Here is a 19,252-nt window from a genome sequence, read left to right as displayed (position 1 = left end):
TGCATCCGCATAGCACTTGGGTCTGTTGTGGTGAGCAGTGTTTTCTTTCTCCCTCCTTTACTTCCACCCGCCCCGACACCTCCTGACTTCACCTCAGAAGCCAAGGCCAGCAGTTGAAGTTGCTTGTGCTGAGCATCAGGGCTAACAGATCAGACGGACTATGTGTGTAGTGTGTGCTCCAGATCTTGTTAAAAGATTAAGTTAATTCAATCTAATAGTTCCCTGAGCCAAGGGGTAATTGACTTTGATGGATCCCAGGGCTGCCCAAAGTACCCAGTAATGTGATAACACTTGAACGAAACAGGATTAGCCCTGGATAGACCTGGGTGAGCGGCGTTGACTTCATCATGTTATCATCTCATGTGGGGAGATTGCACCCATCCATTATGACTTTTCCAGGAAGCAGATTTGAGAGTGCTGTGTTATCTAGGGTGACCCTGGGTGGCCATGGAGAGGATACCTGTGTGGGCTGGGTGGGGGGTGCATGTGGGCCCCAGCCATGCACCCAGCCATCCCAACTGGACAGCCAGGCCACACAGCTTGTCCTGACTTTGCTAACTTGGTCAGAATATAAAGATTTTCACGAAAGAGAAAACTAAAGCCCAAGCTTGGCTCCTGGGGTCTTTCTGCAAATGCAGTAGCTGGTGTGGGTCCTGGGCCCTCAGGCCTCGGGCTCCACAACCCTGAGCACCTGACTCATGGGGCCCTTCTGCTCCTAGGGGGGCGTGTGAAGACCTGGAAGCGGCGCTGGTTCATCCTGACGGATAACTGCCTCTACTACTTTGAATACACAACGGTAAGTGGGGAGCCCACTCTTCCTCCTTCCAGCAGTCACCAGAGCCCCCCCTGGTGAGGGGCCCTCGCCTATGGTCTGCTGAGGCTGCTGTGCATCTTTCTCTTGTAGGATAAAGAGCCTAGGGGAATCATCCCACTGGAAAACCTCAGCATCAGGGAGGTGGAGGACCCACGGAAGCCTGTAAGTGGCTTTCTCCTGCCAGCTTCTTTCTGCTCACGGGGTGGCACTCCCCAGGCAAGGAGCCTGATGGCAGACAGCCTGGTCTGGCCCCCCGTGACATCCTCCCGCTTCTCTCCACCAGAACTGCTTTGAGCTTTACAATCCCAGTCACAAAGGGCAGGTCATCAAGGCCTGCAAAACAGAAGCGGATGGCCGAGTTGTGGAGGGGAACCACGTGGTGTACCGGATCTCTGCCCCGAGCCCAGAGGAGAAGGAGGAATGGATGAAATCCATCAAGTGAGTTAAGGTCTAGCAGAGTGAGTGCATGCCTTGGGGACTCATGGGACAAATGTTCTCTGTCTGTAGGAGCTCAGGGGCTGCTGGAGAAGCTACCCTATTTCCATCTCCTCTCTAGTCTTGGAGGCCCTGGGCTGGTGGGCAGTGGAGGTCTAGGGCTTGTCCTAGGCCCTGACTTGCTCACTTTTTTTTCCCCAGAGCAAGCATCAGTAGGGATCCTTTCTATGACATGTTGGCCACAAGGAAAAGAAGAATTGCCAATAAGAAATAGAACTTACCTGGCTCCGCAGGTCACCAGAAAGATCCACACCCCACAGCAGAGCTGCAGGGCAGGGAGGTGGGATCCCGCTCGGCACTCACAGCTCCCCCAGAACTGCGGCCCCAACACACACGCCAAAGCCTTGTGCTGTGACTTGGACTGGACTGTGGTCAGCTGCCACCTCTGGGGCGCCCATGATGGGAGAGGTCCAAAGCATCAGGTCCCCCCGGCTGGGCTGTGGGAATCTTCATCGCACACACAGGACTCGCGCAGCAGGAACTGCGTTTGCACCAGTCATGCCACGCTTGCGCATTGGGGCAGAGTTGACCACTCTAGAAGCCGCTGCTTTATATCAAAACAGGAAAGGAAAAGCTACCACTTTTTTTATTCAGAATTTTTCTCAGATATATAGGATTATAGCTTTTATATGCCTTTTTGTATTCTGAAATTATAATGAAAGATACTTACTTTCTAACAGTAGTATTTTTAGAATGGCAGCTATAAATTTAACTCCTGGACACAAGTATATACCGTGCACTGAAAAAAAGTCTATATATGCAGCACTCAGAGGGCGGGCTGTGGGGCACTTGCCCTGGATAGGAGCTGCTATAGGGCCTGGCTGAGAACAGACAGGTGCTCTGGGGAAGGTGGTGCCTGGTATCCTTGAGGACGGGTACACTGGGGGCTCCATGTGTGATCAGCTCTGCAATCTCCCCTCAACTCAGCTTTGGCCCCACAGATGCTTCCTAAAATAAAGTATTTATCCTGTAACTGCTGAATCCTAGACAATGAAGCCCTTTCCCTGGACACAAATCATCCACGCATCGAACCACATAAAATGCTAATATTTGACTGTTTTTATCCCTAGAAACAGCAGTTTCATGTTGTTCAACTTTAATACATTGGTCTGATAAGCTTTTGACCACATTCATCAATATTTAAAACTTTTGGCAAAATGCTTATTTTGACATTATACTAATCTGATTTTTTTAATGTAATGGATATATAAGTACCTACGAATAATCTTATTTTCCTTACTATCATGTTCTCAGAGATTTGATCTCCCCTGTGAGAAGAGCAAGCTATGACTGAAGGTGTGTGGCCTGTAGGGTTTTCTGTGAACAGTACACCAGGGTGGGACTTGTAAAGCTCCACAACTGGGGATTGTCACGTGGCCATCCCTGTACAATAGTAGGTGCTCAGGACATCTGTGGAAAGGACACACACACCAGGATGAAGGGGGCTGCGGATGTAGCTCAGGGTAGTATTTGCCTAGCATGTGCAGGGCCTTGGGTTCCATCCTTGCTGACACAAAAGATGAGGGTGCGGATGAGGCGGAGATGAGATGGGGGCTGGATTAGAGAGCCCTCTCCCCTTGTAGAATGGTTTCTTTGCATCTTCATGGCACCAGTGCAGAGCATGTAGGACCTTCTTCAGCTCTATGGGCTGTTCAGCTGGTGGGTGACCTTTTCCCCCTGGAACTGCTCTCTCTACCCCATTTGCACCTGGAATTTGCACCCTTTGGAGGTCATTTGTACTCCTGTGCAAAATCCAGGAGTGAAAACCTCAGACCATATGCACTTATTTTGTTCTAAATAGCAGAAGTAATTATTCTTATGAACTGCCTTGAGGCGGAGACAGCACAGCCTGAGCCCTTTGCCTCTGTGTGGCTGACATTGATGTAGCTTTACGTCATACAAGCAAAGGGGTCCAAGGCTGAAACTCTCCATCCTGCATCAGACTGATTTGGTTTATACCCGAGCTTCTAGGCTTTGTTACTTTATTGATACCTCAAATCTGAAGCTTTAGTGTTTGGGCAAGTCTCCCTTGAAATGCCTGACTGGTGTATATGCAACTTGGCCTCCAGTCTTCCATGTGCAAGTGCTGCCTGGACCCCTGGCCAAGTACTGATGCTGCAGCTCTGCCAGGCCATCATTGGGCTGGCCCCAACCAGGACTGCTGCGGCGCTGGCCAGGTCAGTTTGCCACATGTGGACAAGCCATTTCCTCTCTCCTGACTGTCTAACCCAGGTACAGACCTGGGAACATGGAGCTTTCTGGTTTGGGGTGTTAAGCGAGCATGAAGTCACCTGATGGTAAATCTTGTTTGCACGGTCATCTTGTGAGCAAGCTTTGCCTGATGGCTGTCACCCGGGATCAATACCAGAAGGCCTTCGTACTTAGAATCTAAGTAACTTCCCTCAAAGAGTATTACGTGAACTTGCCTAATCTGAGGTTTTGTTGTGACAGTATTAACCCAAAGGCAGTGGATGAGTTGTTAGGCCAGGTCCAGAAAATCCTCCAGTCTAGTGACAAATACACACCTGGCCTCCACCAGGACACCCTAGAAGAGGGGGACAGCAGTTTCAGCCTCAGTCAAGCTCATCCTCCTCTCCACCCCAATGTCTACACTCAGTGCTTGGATTAGCCCGATTCTGGCCAAAGACAAAGTTTCCTCCAGAGACAAAGGGCAGTAGGCAGAGGAGAGGAACCCTGGGCTGGAGACTGCAGCTTCCACAGCCCCTCTAGCCTGGCTCCCTGGGTCCTGGCCATCACTTGAGGTTTAACTGGACTGACTCTGGACCCAGACATGCACCTTTGTCCTCAGGGTCCAGAACACTTTTGAGCAGTTCATGTGGTACCAAACAGTCATAAGAGGAGCTGTTTGTAGATGAAACAGCATTGAATGCTTCATGTAAAGCAATGCCTATTTTCAGAGTTACAAATGCATTTATCTACACAGATGTGCTTTGCTGAGAAGTTAGGTCTATTATAGACCAGAAACCACAAGTTGTGATTTCTCATTTTCTTATTTTTTTCTTAGAAGACATTTCTATTTACAATAAATGTAGTCAGTATGTAAATAATGTACATATATATTGATTTCTGGAGTGTTTCGTTATTCAATGTATATATTTCCCACAACTTGCATGAAGAAGTATTCTATTGATATCAAAATATCTATTGATATTTTGTTGCAGAGTGAAGTTAGTAAAAATTGGAGGGTATATGGCTGTCAAAACTCTTGTAGATATTGTGTTCACTAAATAAAAATCAAATGTATTATTAAGACAAGATTGTCTAAGACTTGGTTCTTCAAATTAGAAATATGTTGGGTCCAGCAAACCACTGCCTGATTTTCCCTGACCAATTCCTGGGGTCTGTACCTCTGTTCCAGGCCTGACAGCTTGGCTGGAGGCACCTACTGACAGACCATGTGGCAGGAGCATTGTGGGTCTACAGTGACTGCAGAAGAAGTCAGTGAGACATACCGCAAGCAAATGGGGAAAACAGGAGTAAAAAACAAGACACAAAATGTTTAATTTGCTGCCATTTATATACTATATAAATTTTACATGCTGTATTATTTACAGTGGGGCAAGTGCTTTTTCAATCTTTAAAAAAACAAAGATCAAACTTTAGACATCTCTGAACAACACAAACTGTATAAACCATACAGATTATTCAGATACAAACTGTATTAAATACAGTTTTCCCCACTCCATCTCCTGATGCAGGACCAGTGAATTATAAGTGTATCACAGTTTGATAGCATATCCATATTAAAAATAAAATCACAGTATGATTTTTGTCTGTAACTAGAAACTTTAAGGGACCAAGCTGACAACTCAGACTCCAATACCATATAGTCAAGACAAGGACGCTGTATAAAAAAGTGTTATGTAATAAAAACATACCGTAGGCTGTACAAATAATGTTTAGATTATACATTCATAATGTAAATACTCATCATAACTGGTAAATTGATTGGAATAGTTCCACAAAGTTCAAAAACAGAACTTGTCTATAAAATACATTTTCAAATCTTGAATACAACTAAAATATGAAGCAAATTAGTTTCTAGTATCAGACATTACAGAAAACAGACTGCCCTCGAAAAGTTTAGTTGAGAGCTTGTGAATCTTTAAATAAGTCTTTAAATTAAATATACACACTGTCAGTTTGTACTTTTAATAATTCCATGGTTTCCCGGTTGGTCTTGCACCAGATGTCTAACTTGGAGGAACATTACATGAAATACAAGTAATCAACCTGAGTCTGTAATTAAGCAGCATTTGAGATGTTCTATTCCAGGGCATTATTTTCACTGTGATATATATACACGGTATCTTACAGTGGTCAGCAGTTGTAGAAAGTGTTCATCCATTTGGAATAAGGGCAATTAAGAAAACGTAAAAACAAAAACAAAACAAACAAAAAAACAAAAACAAAACAAAAAAAAAGTAAGTTCTCCATGGTAAAATCTGTACATATTTACTAAAGAAGCACCACGCAGATTTGAACAAAGTTATTTTCTATGTTTATAATTTAAGCTGGGTTGGGGATGGCTTCTGTTGAACACGTTGAATCTGAAAGACAAGAGGCGCAGGCGTTAGTTTGGAACGGAGGCCAAGATGGGCCCTCCTTTTCAGAAAACCCTGTCAGCGGCTCCCCCAGGGTTTGGGGGAAGCTCTTCTTCCTTGAAATGGTCACTCTGCCTTCCCATCACAGTAAAGGAACCCAGAAATGCCAGGCAGTTCTAGAGACGTGGGCTGGTGGCGAGGCCAGGCAGGCGCCATCTGCTGGGCCCAGCTGGGCCTGCCTGGAGCCCAGACTGCTGCTAGACTGCCCCAATCCTCAGCTCCCACTTTCACTTGGGAGGAGTTTTAGTTTCCTTAGACTTAGCTCTTTCCCTTGAGGAGACACTGGTAAGGCTTGTTAATTAACTGCAGATAATTCTCCTGTAGATATAATCACTTTAAAACTCATTTAAAATCCTCCTTACTGATTTGACATGATAGACACATTTGGACAAAATTTCAAGGGCCAAATGGTTCACTGTTACCTTTCCCTCAGCAAGTGCAGAGTACAGTACCATGAATAAAAGCCAAGCATTAACATGACATGGCCACAGCTCTGACACCCTGCTAGGGGAGCAGGACTTCTATACCTCTGCCCTGGGTGTGTGCAGGGATGGTGGTGCAGGTATAGGGATCCTGGGGCCTGGCTCTCAGGACAGACATGTGGCAGGTCTGGGTTGGGGAAATCCAGACAAATGGCAGTCTGTTCCTTCTGAGTTTCGCTGGCATTTTTTAAGATGAGGGAAAGGGATAGGGAGTGACTTCAGTGACAAGCATCCTCCTGGTCAGTCCTGGGAAAGCCAATAAGGAAAAGGGATCTAAACACATCTCCAGGTCTAAGAAGTGTCTGCTGCCCAGGCTGGCCTGGCTAGAGGGAGCTGAGACCCCCACAGCTGGACCACCCCAGGCCACTGCCCCAGCCCAGGTGCTGCAACAGCACCATAAGGCCCTTATGTTTTCTTCAGAATTAAAACTTGATCTGTGTCCTCTCAGTGCTCTACAATGACAAAATGTAGAGATAGGAAAAGGGCTTACCATAACTAGTGAATTTTTTGTTTTGAGGCCAAGTTTTCAATCACCTGGAAGGCAAAGGTTAGGAAATGGATTTTAATAATGATTGTACAAAATTTTTAGTGCCTGTGCTCTGAGTGCAAATTGGGGGATTTGAAACTAGAATCAATTTTCTTTAGTTTAATATCAGTCACCTGAAATCAATTCTACAAAGAGGAAGCGCAAACAGAGGCTGGCACATGGCTATTTCTCCAAGTGTCCTACTAAAAATAAGTTCACATGGTGACAGGACCCAGCAGAAGCATGCCCCCAGAGCCACATCCCTGAAGGAACAGGCCCTCCTCAGCCCCATCAAATTGCTGAGCATTTTCCTATTAGGACGGATCTCAGGCCACAGAAGTTAACTGAGAGTTGAATGGAGCCCAAGGACAGAAGCTTGGAAGAGAGGCAGGTAGTCAAAGGCCAGGGCAGAGGAACACGTAGAAGGGAGTGGGAGAGAGCAGAAGGGGTGTTAGTCCTCAGCCAGTGCAAGAGGGCCTGGCCACCTAGGCCAGACAGGCAGCCCATCACCTGGGCCCTCAGTCTGTGCTCATAGCAGAAACATGGCTACAAACTAGTCATCAGTGCCACTGGACTGGGGATAGAAACACAGGGCCACCACTCAGACACACAGCCTGACTGCACTACTTGGAATGGATGAGTGGAATCGGCCACCTAATGCCACAGCAACACTGAGGTTAGCACTCAACCTACCTTCCCTTGAGCCTAGCCATCTCTGGGAGCCAGGCTAGAAGATTCTGGCAACAATTCTGGGATCCTGCCTAATACATAGATTATAAATATACCTCACTGTTTATTCCTTAAATACTACTCATCTCCTCACTTAATCCTTAAGTACCACACAGAGGTCAGAAAAGGACCAATCCTCACCAATCCCCTTCCCCAAATTGTTGAAATATTAATGTGAAACCAATTTTAAAACATACATAATTAACTTCTTAAAAGAGGGCTGGGGTTGTCGCTCAACGGTAGAGCACTTGCCTCGAACATGCGAGACCCTGGGTTCGATCCTCAGCACCACATAAAAATAAATGAATAAAATAAAGGTACTGTGTTGTCCAACTACAACTAAACAATAAATATTTTTTTAAAAAAAACAAACACATAGAGCTGGATGCAGTGGCACATGCCTATAATCCCAGTGACTGGCTGATGTAGGAGGACCACAAGTTCAAGACGGTAAGTTCAAAAACTACTGTTTAGTGAGACCCTCAGCAAACTAGGAGACCTTGTCTCAAAACAAAACAAAACAAAAGTTCTAGAGATGTATCTCGGTGGTAAAGCACCTCTAGGTTCAATCTCCAGTACAAAAAACAAAAAACACTGCGAGGTGCAGTGGAACATGCCTGTAGTCCCAGCCACTCAGGAGGCTGAGACAGGAAGATTCCAAGTTTAGCCTGCCTCACCACCTCCGCAAGACTCTCTTCAGTGCTCCCAGCTCCTGGTTCTCTTTTCACTCCTACTTGCTGGGGACCATTTGTTTTTCAACCAGTAATTGAACAGTAACTTAAGGACCACTGTAGGGAAGGGTCTCTGCCTCCTGCCCAGATCTCCCCCACAGTTCACATTAGACAATCAAAAAGCCAAGATGATGTGTCAAAGTCTCTATGACAGCAGCATGGTCTTTATGCAATAAAGTGGACCCTTGTGGTCCAGCACAGGGTTGGCAAACCTTCTAACGGGCCAGAGAATGATGAAAACTTTCAGTTCGCAGGCCACAAGGTCTCTGCTGCCACTACTCACTTCTGCTGAGCAGCACACCAAAGCAGTCAACCTGGTCACACCCCCAAGCAGAGTTGACATCAAAATTTGAATTTCACATAGTATTCATGTGAAACACATTATTACTCTTTGGAATTTTAAAAAATGTTAAAGCCATTCTAAACTCGCAGGTTATGCAAAGGCACTGGCATGAGAGCTGAATTTTGCCAACCTCCGCTCCAGCCCCATTGACTCTAACCAAGCTCAGTGCTCCTCTTCATGGGCAAAAACCACCCGAAACAAGTCAGAAAGGGAGAGGAGCTGACCCAAGTATAATCAGAGAATGCAAAGAGCTACTAAATTGCAAAGGAGGGGCTGGGGTTGTGGTTCAGTGGTAGAATACTTGCCTAGCACCTGTGAGGCACTAGGTTCAATCCTCAGCACCACATAAAAATAAATAAAATAAAGGAACTGTATCTATTTACAACTAAAAAAAAAAATTAAATTGCAAGAGAAGACAGTGTCTACAAAGAAGGTTCCAAGACACACAGCAACCTGGAGTGATCTGGAAATGGTAGGAGCCAAAGGCCCACAGTGCAGGTGCCTGGGAGGTGGCGCACCAGTTGAGGCTGACAGCTATGTCTGTGACAACACAAGTCATCAAGTTATGACTTGGTTACACTTGGCTACTTTAAGGATTCGGGGGATTAAAGCATATATGGCAAAAGTATCTCTATCCATAAACTCCAAGGCTCTGACTATGCAGGCTGTGCAAGGTCCAATTCCACGTAACTCCTGCCTTCCACAGATGCTACAGGGTCGGGCAGAGCATCCAAACCACACAACAGAAACAGCCCCACACTGTGTCTGCAAGCTGAGACTGCACGAGACGGAGGATGACTCATTTACTCATGTAACCCCTTCTGCCACTTGAGGTCCTCTCTCCTTTGTTCCAATCACCTTTTCCAAACAAATTTATTAAGAGTTTCTATCTTCTTAATTCCAAGCTATCTTCTCTTACCCTGGCCATACTCAGACAGATGGCACCTGTCAGCCCTGCTTTCCATCCTTAAATGCTTTGTTTTTTCCTGGAAAGGTCCAATGCCTTCCAGAGGCAGGCCATCGGTGAGTAGAAAACTGCCCTCTGTTCTCCGGAAATGGTTGACAGTCTCATAGCTCATGGCCTTCATCAAGTGTAATCCTGAATCTTTCACAAAGTCCTCTGACTTCCTTGAATGTCTCTTCTTTTTCTTCTTCTTCTTTTTGTGTCTGTGGAGGTCGGCATCAGAGTACGCTACTGAAAGATCGGAATCTTGCTGATGCCTGCAGAAGAAGCAGCCAGAATTCAACAACCAAAACACAGAAGCACCTCACACAGGACTTGGCCCTGGGCTTTCATGCCCACTCAGGACTTCAATGTGCAGACACAGGTAAAATTCTTACCTAGTTACAAATGTGTTGTTCATTTGCACTGTAATGCTTTTTAATCCCAGGGTCAAAATTTAGCCAACCTGGACCCCACCTCTGGCCACCTCCACCCACCTCCAGCAGCACTCAGGAGCTGGGGCTGTGGCCAGACCACCATGGGGGTACCTGGCTAACTTCTCCTAAAACCGATGACTAAAGGAAAATAGGATTTTGTCATGTGTCTCAGGCACAGAGAAGGGAAGAAGCTTGTGACTTCCTTTCCCCTCATATACCTGCTGCCTGTTTACATATGGCTTTTGGCAACTAAAGTACAAAGTAACCCTACGGTCACATGTGCTCATCACAGCATGTATCAGTCATTTTAAAGACAATTGCCAACCTGCTTTTTAAAAATATAAACACATTTAGGATTTGAACTGAGAAACAGAGACAGAAAAATAGACAAAGGCAGGCCAAGGAAATAAATGATATACATCTAAGACCCCCACTCTAGGCAGGCAGGCAAATATCAAAGGAACTGTGGCCTCCTGTTTTCTGCCTATCTTGTTGTTCCTAAATTTCAAGAAAATGTAACAGATATGAAAATATAACTTCATCAAATAAAAATCAACCTTGAAGACAGAGATTCCCGCCTTACATTTACACTTACTCTTAGGAGGGTTATAAAGCATTAACTGAGAAGGCAACATCATTTAAGAAATGAGGCTGTTGGCCATTACGATACAAATGCAGCTCAAAAGCAGCAGTTTTAGAAATGTGTAGAAATAGCGAAATCTCAAACCCCACAGAGATGAAGAATACAAATCAAACCAGTGCAACTGACACAGCCCTTTGCTGGTTACTGTGAGAAGTGCCGGAGGCCTGGAGCTCCCCAGGAGCTCCGTGGGCGCAGTGCCTCTGCTTTGCTCCAAGTGCGCCACCATCCTCACCTGCAGTCGCGCTCTCGATGTTTGTCTTTGGATTTCTTTTTCTTCTTTGATTTCTTGTGCTTCTTCACCTTAGGCTCTTCTAAAGGGTCCTTCTGTAAGCTTCTGTGGGCTTTCTTTTCTAAGTGACTGTCATTATTTTCTATGATCTCGTACCTCCATTTCCGCGACTTTACAGTTTCATGTTCATGAAACCGATCCGAGAGGCTGAAACTGCTGTCTTCAGCTCCCAGTGCAGTCTTCTCCTGGGGGTACCTCGCAGGGTGCAGAGGAAGGGCAGGGGCTGCCCCCACTCGCACACTGTGCAAGTGGTGCCGCTCCTTGCCCCTGGCAGGAGGCTCCCAGCCCTTCCTGCCCCTGTAGCAGTCCTTGTGCAGCCGTGCTCGGTCATGCTCCCTGCCACTGCTGTGTAGAGGCCTCCATTCCCTCGTCTCCCTGGCTGCGTAGGGGACGTACCTGTCATGGTAATACCTGCACTTGTCCCACCTCATCTTCTCAGGGTAGTACTTCTCCCGGCCCCAGGTGTGCTCGCTCTCTGAGTGGTGGTGTCTGGCCCAGTCCTGGTCTGACCCACCTCTGTTGCGAGAGTGGTGATAGCTGTACCTGCCCAGGGAGCGGCGCTCGCTGGGGCTGACCCGCTCGCTGTGGCACAGGGGGTGCTGACTCCCCTTACAGTGCTCCACTTGGTGGCGCTCCTGCTTGGCCCGCTCTCTAACATAGCGCCGCTTTTTGTGATAATGGTCCTCTGTCTTGCTCCTACTTTCCCTTGCATGTTCTCCACTGGAGGAACGATCTCTACGGTTCCGATAATGTCCTCGATCAACTTTTCTGAGGCTACCGATTTTTTCCTTAACCGGAGAATGATCCTGAACTTTCTGTCCAACCTTGTTTTCATCACATCTCTCGCCACTGCTATGCTCGTCGCCCCCATCTGAGTGGGCTCCTGTGGTCCTGCTGTCTGGCTGGGGAGAGGTCAATGCATCTGCAGACACGCCTGTGCTTCTGGAAGGATCTTCTACATCCCTGCATCTGTCTCTGCTGAGGTAAACTAGGAGTTTATGCTCACATTCATCTTCTGAACGTACTGAGGGAGTTGGGCTCAACTTCTCCACTATTTCCACTGGTGCAGAGTCCCGTGGACTCTCAATTAACATTCCTTTCACCTCTTGGGATGGTTTGCTCTGGTCATTTGTAAGATTCTCAGTGTCACACAGGTTAGAAAGTTGATCATCCCCCATGGGATTCTTGTTGGTGTGACAAACATTGTTAATAATAGGCAAGGACTCTTCAGGTTTTGCTGAAATGTTTTCAGAGACTTCTTCTTTGGTAGATTTGGTGTTGGGGTCAGAGGGTGGCAAAGCCTTCTTTAACTTGCTGCTCAGACTTGTGACTGTCTCCACTTTTTCGTGAGAACCAGCAGTGGTACTGCCAACTTCCGGCTCTGTAGCAGGCTCCTCAGCTGGACTTATCTCTGTTCCAGTCAAACTGCAGCCCCACCAAAACAGAGAAACAAACCAGGAGTTAGCCTGACTTCTGTACAGGTTTTTGTCATTGGCTATGTTTGCTAAATATTTTTTAACTTTAAGTATATCTGCCTGAAACCTAGTAACAGGCTTATTTATTATCTCTAAAAATCAGAATTTTTTTTTCCCTTTATTGAATAAAATTTGTATCTAGCCTATCTCCTATCCTATTTTTCAGCAACAAGGATTCTGCAGTTCTAGAATCTTCCTATATCCATATATTTCTAATTCTTCTTAAGGAGTAAATCTAGGGCTGGGGTTGTGGCTCAGCAGTAGAGTGCTCGTCTAGCATGTGCGAGGCCCTGGGTTCAATCCTCAGCACCACATAAAAAAAAATAATAATAATAAATATATAAATAAAATAAAGGTATTGTGTCAAACTACTTCTAAAAAAATAAATGTTTTTTAAAAAGTAAATCTAAAACGATAACAAAAAATTATACTGGGGTCACTAAGTTCTCTAGATCCCTTCTCCCTTTCTCTTAGAGCTTCTGAGGCAGGGGAGCTACCTCCAAATAGAACCAGCAACTCCCTGAATTATGGAAGCCGAGGAGGACTCACTGAGGCTTAGGACTTTCTGTGATAAATTCACCCACCCTTAGCAGCTGAAGAGCTTCTGGCTCATATTCCCAAGGCTAGTGACAGCTGCCAGAAAATAATAAAATACCAGCGATCTCTACTTTTTAGAGATAACCCCTGTGACCTGTGAAGTCACCATGGAGACACTGTAGAAGAGGACTCTCAGAGCTCAGCACATAAAGCAGTACATGATTGGCCATACTACATCATGGGCTTGTTAGTGTCATCTATAATAATTCCCAGGCACATCAGAGATGAGGACCACAAAACTAGACTAGAAAAAACACGGAAAATCACTGTACAAGACAGAGTGTTCCAGCTACTCTGTCTTTAAGAATGAGTATTCTTTGCCTAAAGGACCCAATTCTGCTTTAACAATTAAACCTCCCTAACACAGGTTCTCAGTTGGGGAAGCTGGCAGGTATTTTCTGGGGTAGCCAGAGTGATGGGGGAACCCCAATGGCACAGGTGCCACACATGGAGAAAGAATCCTCTATCCTACATGTTCTCACATCTGCAAGGGTAAAAATACCAGTTGTGTTATTAGCTCATTTTCCAAAGACACTAAATTTTCTAGCAATTCAATTACGATATAAAGCAAGAGATGGATGGTCATGCTATGATTTGGTAAGAACTTCACCAAAAGTTTTCATCAAGAGAGCCTGGTACTCCTGATGGTGAATCTGGGCATGGCACTTAGTCGACTTCAAGCTGCATTGTAAACAGCCAGGTGCACAGCGCACCTGTGCACACATGCCAATACCTGAGTACTCCATAGCCTGGTGCAGCCTTACCTGGTGGTTTCCACACCGAAAGTGCATTTCAAACCCCTTCCATTTTATTCCTGAGATAAGTTACAGTCAGGTCAATATACTGAATTTGTGTGGGGGGACAGGACATGGGACTCAACACTAGGCATTCTGCCTCTGAGCTACATACATCTCAGCCCTTTGTTTTGTTTTTGAGACAGGATCTAAGTTGCTAAGGCTGGCCTTGAATTTGCAATCTTCCTGCCTCAGACTCCTGAGTAGATTATAGGCACAAACTACTGCACCTGGTGATACATTGACTTTTTTTTTTTTCTTTTTAATTGAGTGTCAAGGCAGGATATATTTTCTTTGAATTTTAGATTTCTGGAGGGGCCTTCAAAGAACATCCCTGCCCTATAACCTTAACACAGCATTACCTGCTTGTCTGTCATTAGAAAGGTGGCACTGGGGGCTGGGTTGTAGCTCAGTGGTAAAGCACTCGCCTAGCACGTGCAAAGCCCTGGATTCGATCCTCAGCACCACATAAAAATAAATAAAGAAAATAAAGGCATTGTGTCTAACTACAACTAAAAAATAAGTATAAAAAAAAAAAAAGAAAGATGGCACTCGATATCAGATTCAGAAGTGGACCAAAAGCATCACTGGTCAGAGAGAGCATCATCAACGGGATTGTGCCATGCTGTAATGACTGAATCCCACAGAGCGCATTTTTTTCTTACTCTTCTAAAATGCAAATAACAAATCCTATAGACTATTATGCAAGTCATTCCAAGATTCAGCTGGGTGAAGTATACATATCTGCAATCCTAGCTATCCAGGAGAGCTGAGGTGGGGATATCACGAGATTGGGACCAGCCTGGGCAATTTATTAAGACCCTGTCTCAAATTTTTTTAAAAAATTAAAGATAAAATGGGCTGAGGATGTAGCTCACTCAGAGAGTGGTTCTGGCTTCAATCCCCAAATCATTGCAGGCTTCAAATTGTTCAATATAAGACTTCTATGGACATTATTGGATGTCATACCATGAAGTTCATTTCCTCGTAATTCATTCTTTTCTTACCTTGTTTCATCTATTGAGCCTTTTACTTTGTTGCTAAGTTTGAAAGTCTCTAAGATTTTGTCTTCTGGGAGAGATGGCAAAGGAACAGGCATCAACTACAATGAAAAACAAAGACATTTTAATTCTAGCTGCCAGCTCCATGATCACTTAAGTCTGGCCAAGTGAATGGCCAAGAATGAGACTCAAAGCAAAGCCTCTTCCACTCACTCACCTTTCCAGGAAGACCATTTGCTTTAGAAAAGGGATTTTCTGAGTGTATAGTAGGCTGGACTTGGCAGCTGGCACCTTCAAATGATAGGCCATTTTCTTTTGGGTTGCCATCTGCACCATTAGCACCATTTAAAGTGATAGGTTCTTGAAGCTCATGCTGAGAAGCCTCATCATCTTCGGCTTCTTCACCAGCAGAGTGAGAGCTCGTCACTGTACCCACACCATTCTCCTTGGCCAGGCCCTTTGTTTCCTCGTCAGACTCTTCGGATGACTCGGCACCATAGGGGACCAGCACACTGGAGCTCAGCTTAGACTTGCCATTCATCACTGGCTTGGAGCAGGATTCACTCGGAGAGATGGGTTTTGCTACTTTATTAGAAATTGACATCGTAGATGCATTCGAGGTAGACTGTATTGCAGAAGAATTAGTAATGGTAGAAGAGGGAACAGGCTTGTTAGGAGCCTCCAAAGAATTGCTGTGAAGATTAGGCTGAGACTGACCTTGGCGAACAGGCAACTTGTTGTGAATACTTATGGTAATTTTTTGTTTCTTGGGATGTTCTGGAATAACTGAGGGCCTGTTAACTGACCAGTTTTGAACAGAAGTGGAAGCATTAACAGGACCAGCCCTGTTGACACTGGGATTTCCATTAGGACTTGACATGGAACTGCTTGGTGTTTCCTTCAATGGCCCAGTTCCATTCAAGTGAGGTGGATTCTGGAAGGAAAAAAACCATACTCATGTCAGTGCTCCAAGAACATGGTCCAACTTGGCTGAGGGCACTTCCCATGTGGGCCTTGTTATAACTTATAGATTTCACATGTCTAGAAATACCACTCTTTTCTTTTCATCTGCTGCAACCCACATACACCTTAAAAGGCCCTAGTTTTCTGGCAATTAATTAATAAAAAAACAAATATGTTTGCCAGATCACAATCCCCAGACCAAATTTTTCTATTTCCCAGGTCACTCTGAGAAAGTCACACATATTCTCCTCAGCTGGGTTTCCTGGGAGGCCCATATCACAAAGACAAAAGTACCAGGAAGCAGGAATCACCACTGGCCTCAAAGCTAAGGCAGGCTAGAACAACCCACACTAGACAACCCCAGCCACCAACCCGTGTCATCTCCCGGTTCTACTTGTGCAGGTCTATTGCTCCAGGTTCCCACTACTGGGGCTAAATCCCTGTGAGGACCTGGATGAAAGCTGGTTTACAGATGAAATCATGTTGGGCCTTCACAATGTTTTCTTAAATATTTGAATTAGTTGTTATTTTAACATTGGAAGGTTTCATGGTAAAAACCAACCCAACAAACAATTTAATAAACCAATTACAGCTGTTCCCTTCCAGAGTCATCTATACTCTGGTTTTCCAATGCCCTAATGTCAACTCTGAAGAAGAGCCCAACTCAGAAGCCAGCTGCCTGCCCAGCTCACAAAGGCATTGGATTCTACTACTACCTAATGTCCTTTAAAAAAAAAAAAAAAAAAAGCATCTAACTAGAAAAGTCTGATAATTCAAATTAAACTCAACTGGGAAGCTGTAGAACACCACAACACCAGTGACATGGCTTAGTCCCGACAGGCTGCTCACAATTTCCTGTGAGTCTGGCAAGTCAGGCCCCATTCTGCAGACTGCTTCATACAACAGAGGTACACAAGCAGTCCTCCTGACAGGACCATCAGATGCAAGATCAAATTCAAGTGGACAGCAGACATAAAATGCCACATACCTGAAGTAGCTACATGGACCCTTTGTAAAAGGGTCACTTTTCTGGTATCCAACATTAAGAACCCAAATATCTTACCCATGGAGCAGGAGTCCACAGTGGGAGTTGACATTTAAATATACTCACACCCATACCATCTTCTTGATCATTCTATTCATGCTAAAGTTTCTGTATACTTGCCATTATTTTGTAATAAAGGGCTTGAATCAACTTTAACAAGAGATTCAGTTGTGCATGAGGACATAGCAACTACTTTAATGTTAACTTGAGGGTTCAAGGGTACATTTTTAAAATTAACATAAAAGTTATATTGCACCTATGAATATTACCTTTATCAGGTGAGAAGGAAGCTGTGGTCCAATAAACCCTGGCGTCGTGGCCTGCTTGTTGGTAACAACCCGCTGACTAATTACTGGGCGGGGAGAGGACTGGCCTGGGCTATGGGTGGAATGAGTAAGTTCACCTCCATTTTTCACATCATGGGACCTGAGGACAAAGAGTGATATGACTTAGGGTGAGGAAGGACATCTCCTTAGAAGAGACTCACTTACAAAATCAATAACACTTAACCCCTCAGAAACTAATGGACAAATGAGTGCTTTTATGTCACTCTGTACAGAGCTATACATGTTTTTTCCTTTAGGTCAATGTTAGTTGCTCAGATCAGGACACAACAGGGGCAACTGGGTAAGTAAAATGGCATTTTCCAACACCACCTCCTCAACCTTGCCCCTCAGCAGCAGCTTCCATTCTATCTAGTGCTGGATCATTGCTGCCCCCCACCCCTGTTTTCATTCGTATTGTTGGTTTTCACTAGTATTTAGTATTCCTAAAGCATAAAGGGGCGGGGGGCTTTATTAAAAAACCACTCTCAATTGAGCATGATGGCACACATGCCTATAATCCCAGCACTTCAGGAGGCTGAGGCAGGAAGATTGCAAGTTCAAAGCTAGTCTCTGAAGCTTAGCAAGATCCTTTCAAAAAATTTTGAAAGGCTAGGGATGTGGCTCAGTGTTTAAGTACTCCACCCCTGGGTTCAATCCTGGTACCGAAAAAAAAAAAAAAAATCACTCTCAGCAAGAGAATTACAAGTTCAAAGTCAGCCTGGGCAACTTAGCAAGAGTCTGTTTCAAAACAAAAAAATCAGCCGGGCACAGTGGCACACACCTGTAATCCCAGTGGCTCAGGAGGCTGAGGCAGGAGGATCGAGAGTTCAAAGCCAGCCTCAGCAACAGTGAAATGCTAAGCAACTCAATGAGACCCTGTCTCTAAATAAAATACAAAATAAGGCTGGGGATGTGGCTCAGTGGTCAAGTATCCCTGAGTTCAATCCCTGGTACCAAAAAATCAATCAATCAATCAATCAAAAGAGCAGAGGATGTGGCTCAGTGGTAGACTGCTCCTGGATTCAATGCCTAGTACTAAGAAAAACAAAAGAAAAATTACAACTGTGTAATATTTCAACACATGGCTATCTATGATCATTTTGCTACTGTTGGACATTTTAGGATATTCTTAATTGTCAGCTATTAAAAAGGGACACCTTGAGGGATGGAGTGCTAGGCCAGCCTGCTCAATGCCCTGGATTCCATTTCTGGTATTGCAGAAGAAAACAATAAAAATAAAACAACAACAACAACAAAAAAAACCCAAGGGTCACACTGGAGCATGCATCAGATTTCTGCAAAAAATGGAACTGATAAATCAGATCTTACAGCTATAACAGGACAGCCCCGAACACTGGTGCTAGTGTTGGCCCAAGCTGGTACTTGACTGGCAGCCTAAGCTCAGCAGTGAGGTGATGGTGGCTGTGATCACAAAGGATGCTCAGAGACCCCTTCCCAAGGCCACCCACTGCCCTCAGTGGCCCCTGGCCCACTTGTTTTGCCACCAGCAGCATAAGCTACCCTTCTAAATTGTCATCTTTCCTTTCCTCTCTACCTTTTAGTGCTGTGTTGCCAAAAGAGCTGGAAACTAAGGCCAACTCATAATCCATACTCAAAAACAACCTGCTCACTCTCCAGGCCATTGGCAGAGCTAATCTTCAAACTATCATTAGAAAGAATAAATAAATAAATAACTTAAAATTGGCTAGACATATTGGCCAATTTTAAGTTAATTCTAACTACTCAGAAGGCCAAGGCAGGTGAATTGCAAATTCAAGGCCAGCCTAAGCAACTTAGACCCTGTCTCAAAATAAAAAATAAAAAAGGCAGGGGATATAGTTCAGTGATAGACTGAACCCCTAAGTTCAATCCCCAGTACCACCAGAAAAAAAAGAAAAAGGTGGCGGGGGTGGGGAGGCTCAAAAATTGAATTTAAATATGTTGATGAGAGGAAAGAAATGGTGGAACAAAAAATTTAACAACTTGTTTTCATG

The 19,252-nt window shown here is 44.9% G+C and overlaps 2 protein-coding genes across 6 annotated transcripts in view; one reads left to right on the top strand and one right to left on the bottom strand.

The window, feature by feature from the left end:
* The window catches only part of Cyth3 (cytohesin 3), a 62,676-nt gene extending 57,816 nt beyond the window's left edge, over positions 1 to 4,860 (top strand). The window contains exons 10-13 of one of the 2 annotated variants that reach the window (XM_048785276.1): positions 718 to 796; positions 905 to 976; positions 1,098 to 1,252; positions 4,689 to 4,860. In XM_048785276.1, the coding sequence (XP_048641233.1) occupies positions 718 to 796; positions 905 to 976; positions 1,098 to 1,252; positions 4,689 to 4,719 (337 nt within the window). In that variant the 3' untranslated portion in view covers positions 4,720 to 4,860. Of the gene's footprint in view, positions 1 to 717; positions 797 to 904; positions 977 to 1,097; positions 1,253 to 1,450; positions 4,586 to 4,688 lie in introns of those variants that run through there. The other variant, XM_015501999.2, reaches the window with a different exon arrangement.
* Usp42 (ubiquitin specific peptidase 42) overlaps positions 4,829 to 19,252 on the bottom strand; it is a 46,295-nt gene continuing 31,871 nt past the window's right edge. For 2 of the 4 annotated variants that reach the window (XM_015501998.2, XM_048785275.1), the window contains 7 exons: positions 17,202 to 17,358; positions 15,142 to 15,858; positions 14,931 to 15,025; positions 11,001 to 12,482; positions 9,665 to 9,966; positions 6,907 to 6,950; positions 4,829 to 5,880 (listed from right to left, as the gene is read on the bottom strand). In XM_015501998.2, coding sequence (XP_015357484.1) covers positions 6,943 to 6,950; positions 9,665 to 9,966; positions 11,001 to 12,482; positions 14,931 to 15,025; positions 15,142 to 15,858; positions 17,202 to 17,358 — 2,761 coding nt within the window. In that variant the 3' untranslated portion in view covers positions 4,829 to 5,880; positions 6,907 to 6,942. Of the gene's footprint in view, positions 5,881 to 6,906; positions 6,951 to 9,064; positions 9,967 to 11,000; positions 12,483 to 14,930; positions 15,026 to 15,141; positions 15,859 to 17,201; positions 17,359 to 19,252 lie in introns of those variants that run through there. The other 2 variants (XM_048785274.1, XM_048785273.1) reach the window with 1 other exon arrangement.

The sequence above is a fragment of the Marmota marmota genome, unplaced genomic scaffold (assembly GCF_001458135.2).
Source record: "Marmota marmota marmota unplaced genomic scaffold, marMar, whole genome shotgun sequence".
NCBI lineage: Eukaryota > Metazoa > Chordata > Mammalia > Rodentia > Sciuridae > Marmota > Marmota marmota.
This window is presented reverse-complemented; position numbering and strand designations above follow the sequence as displayed.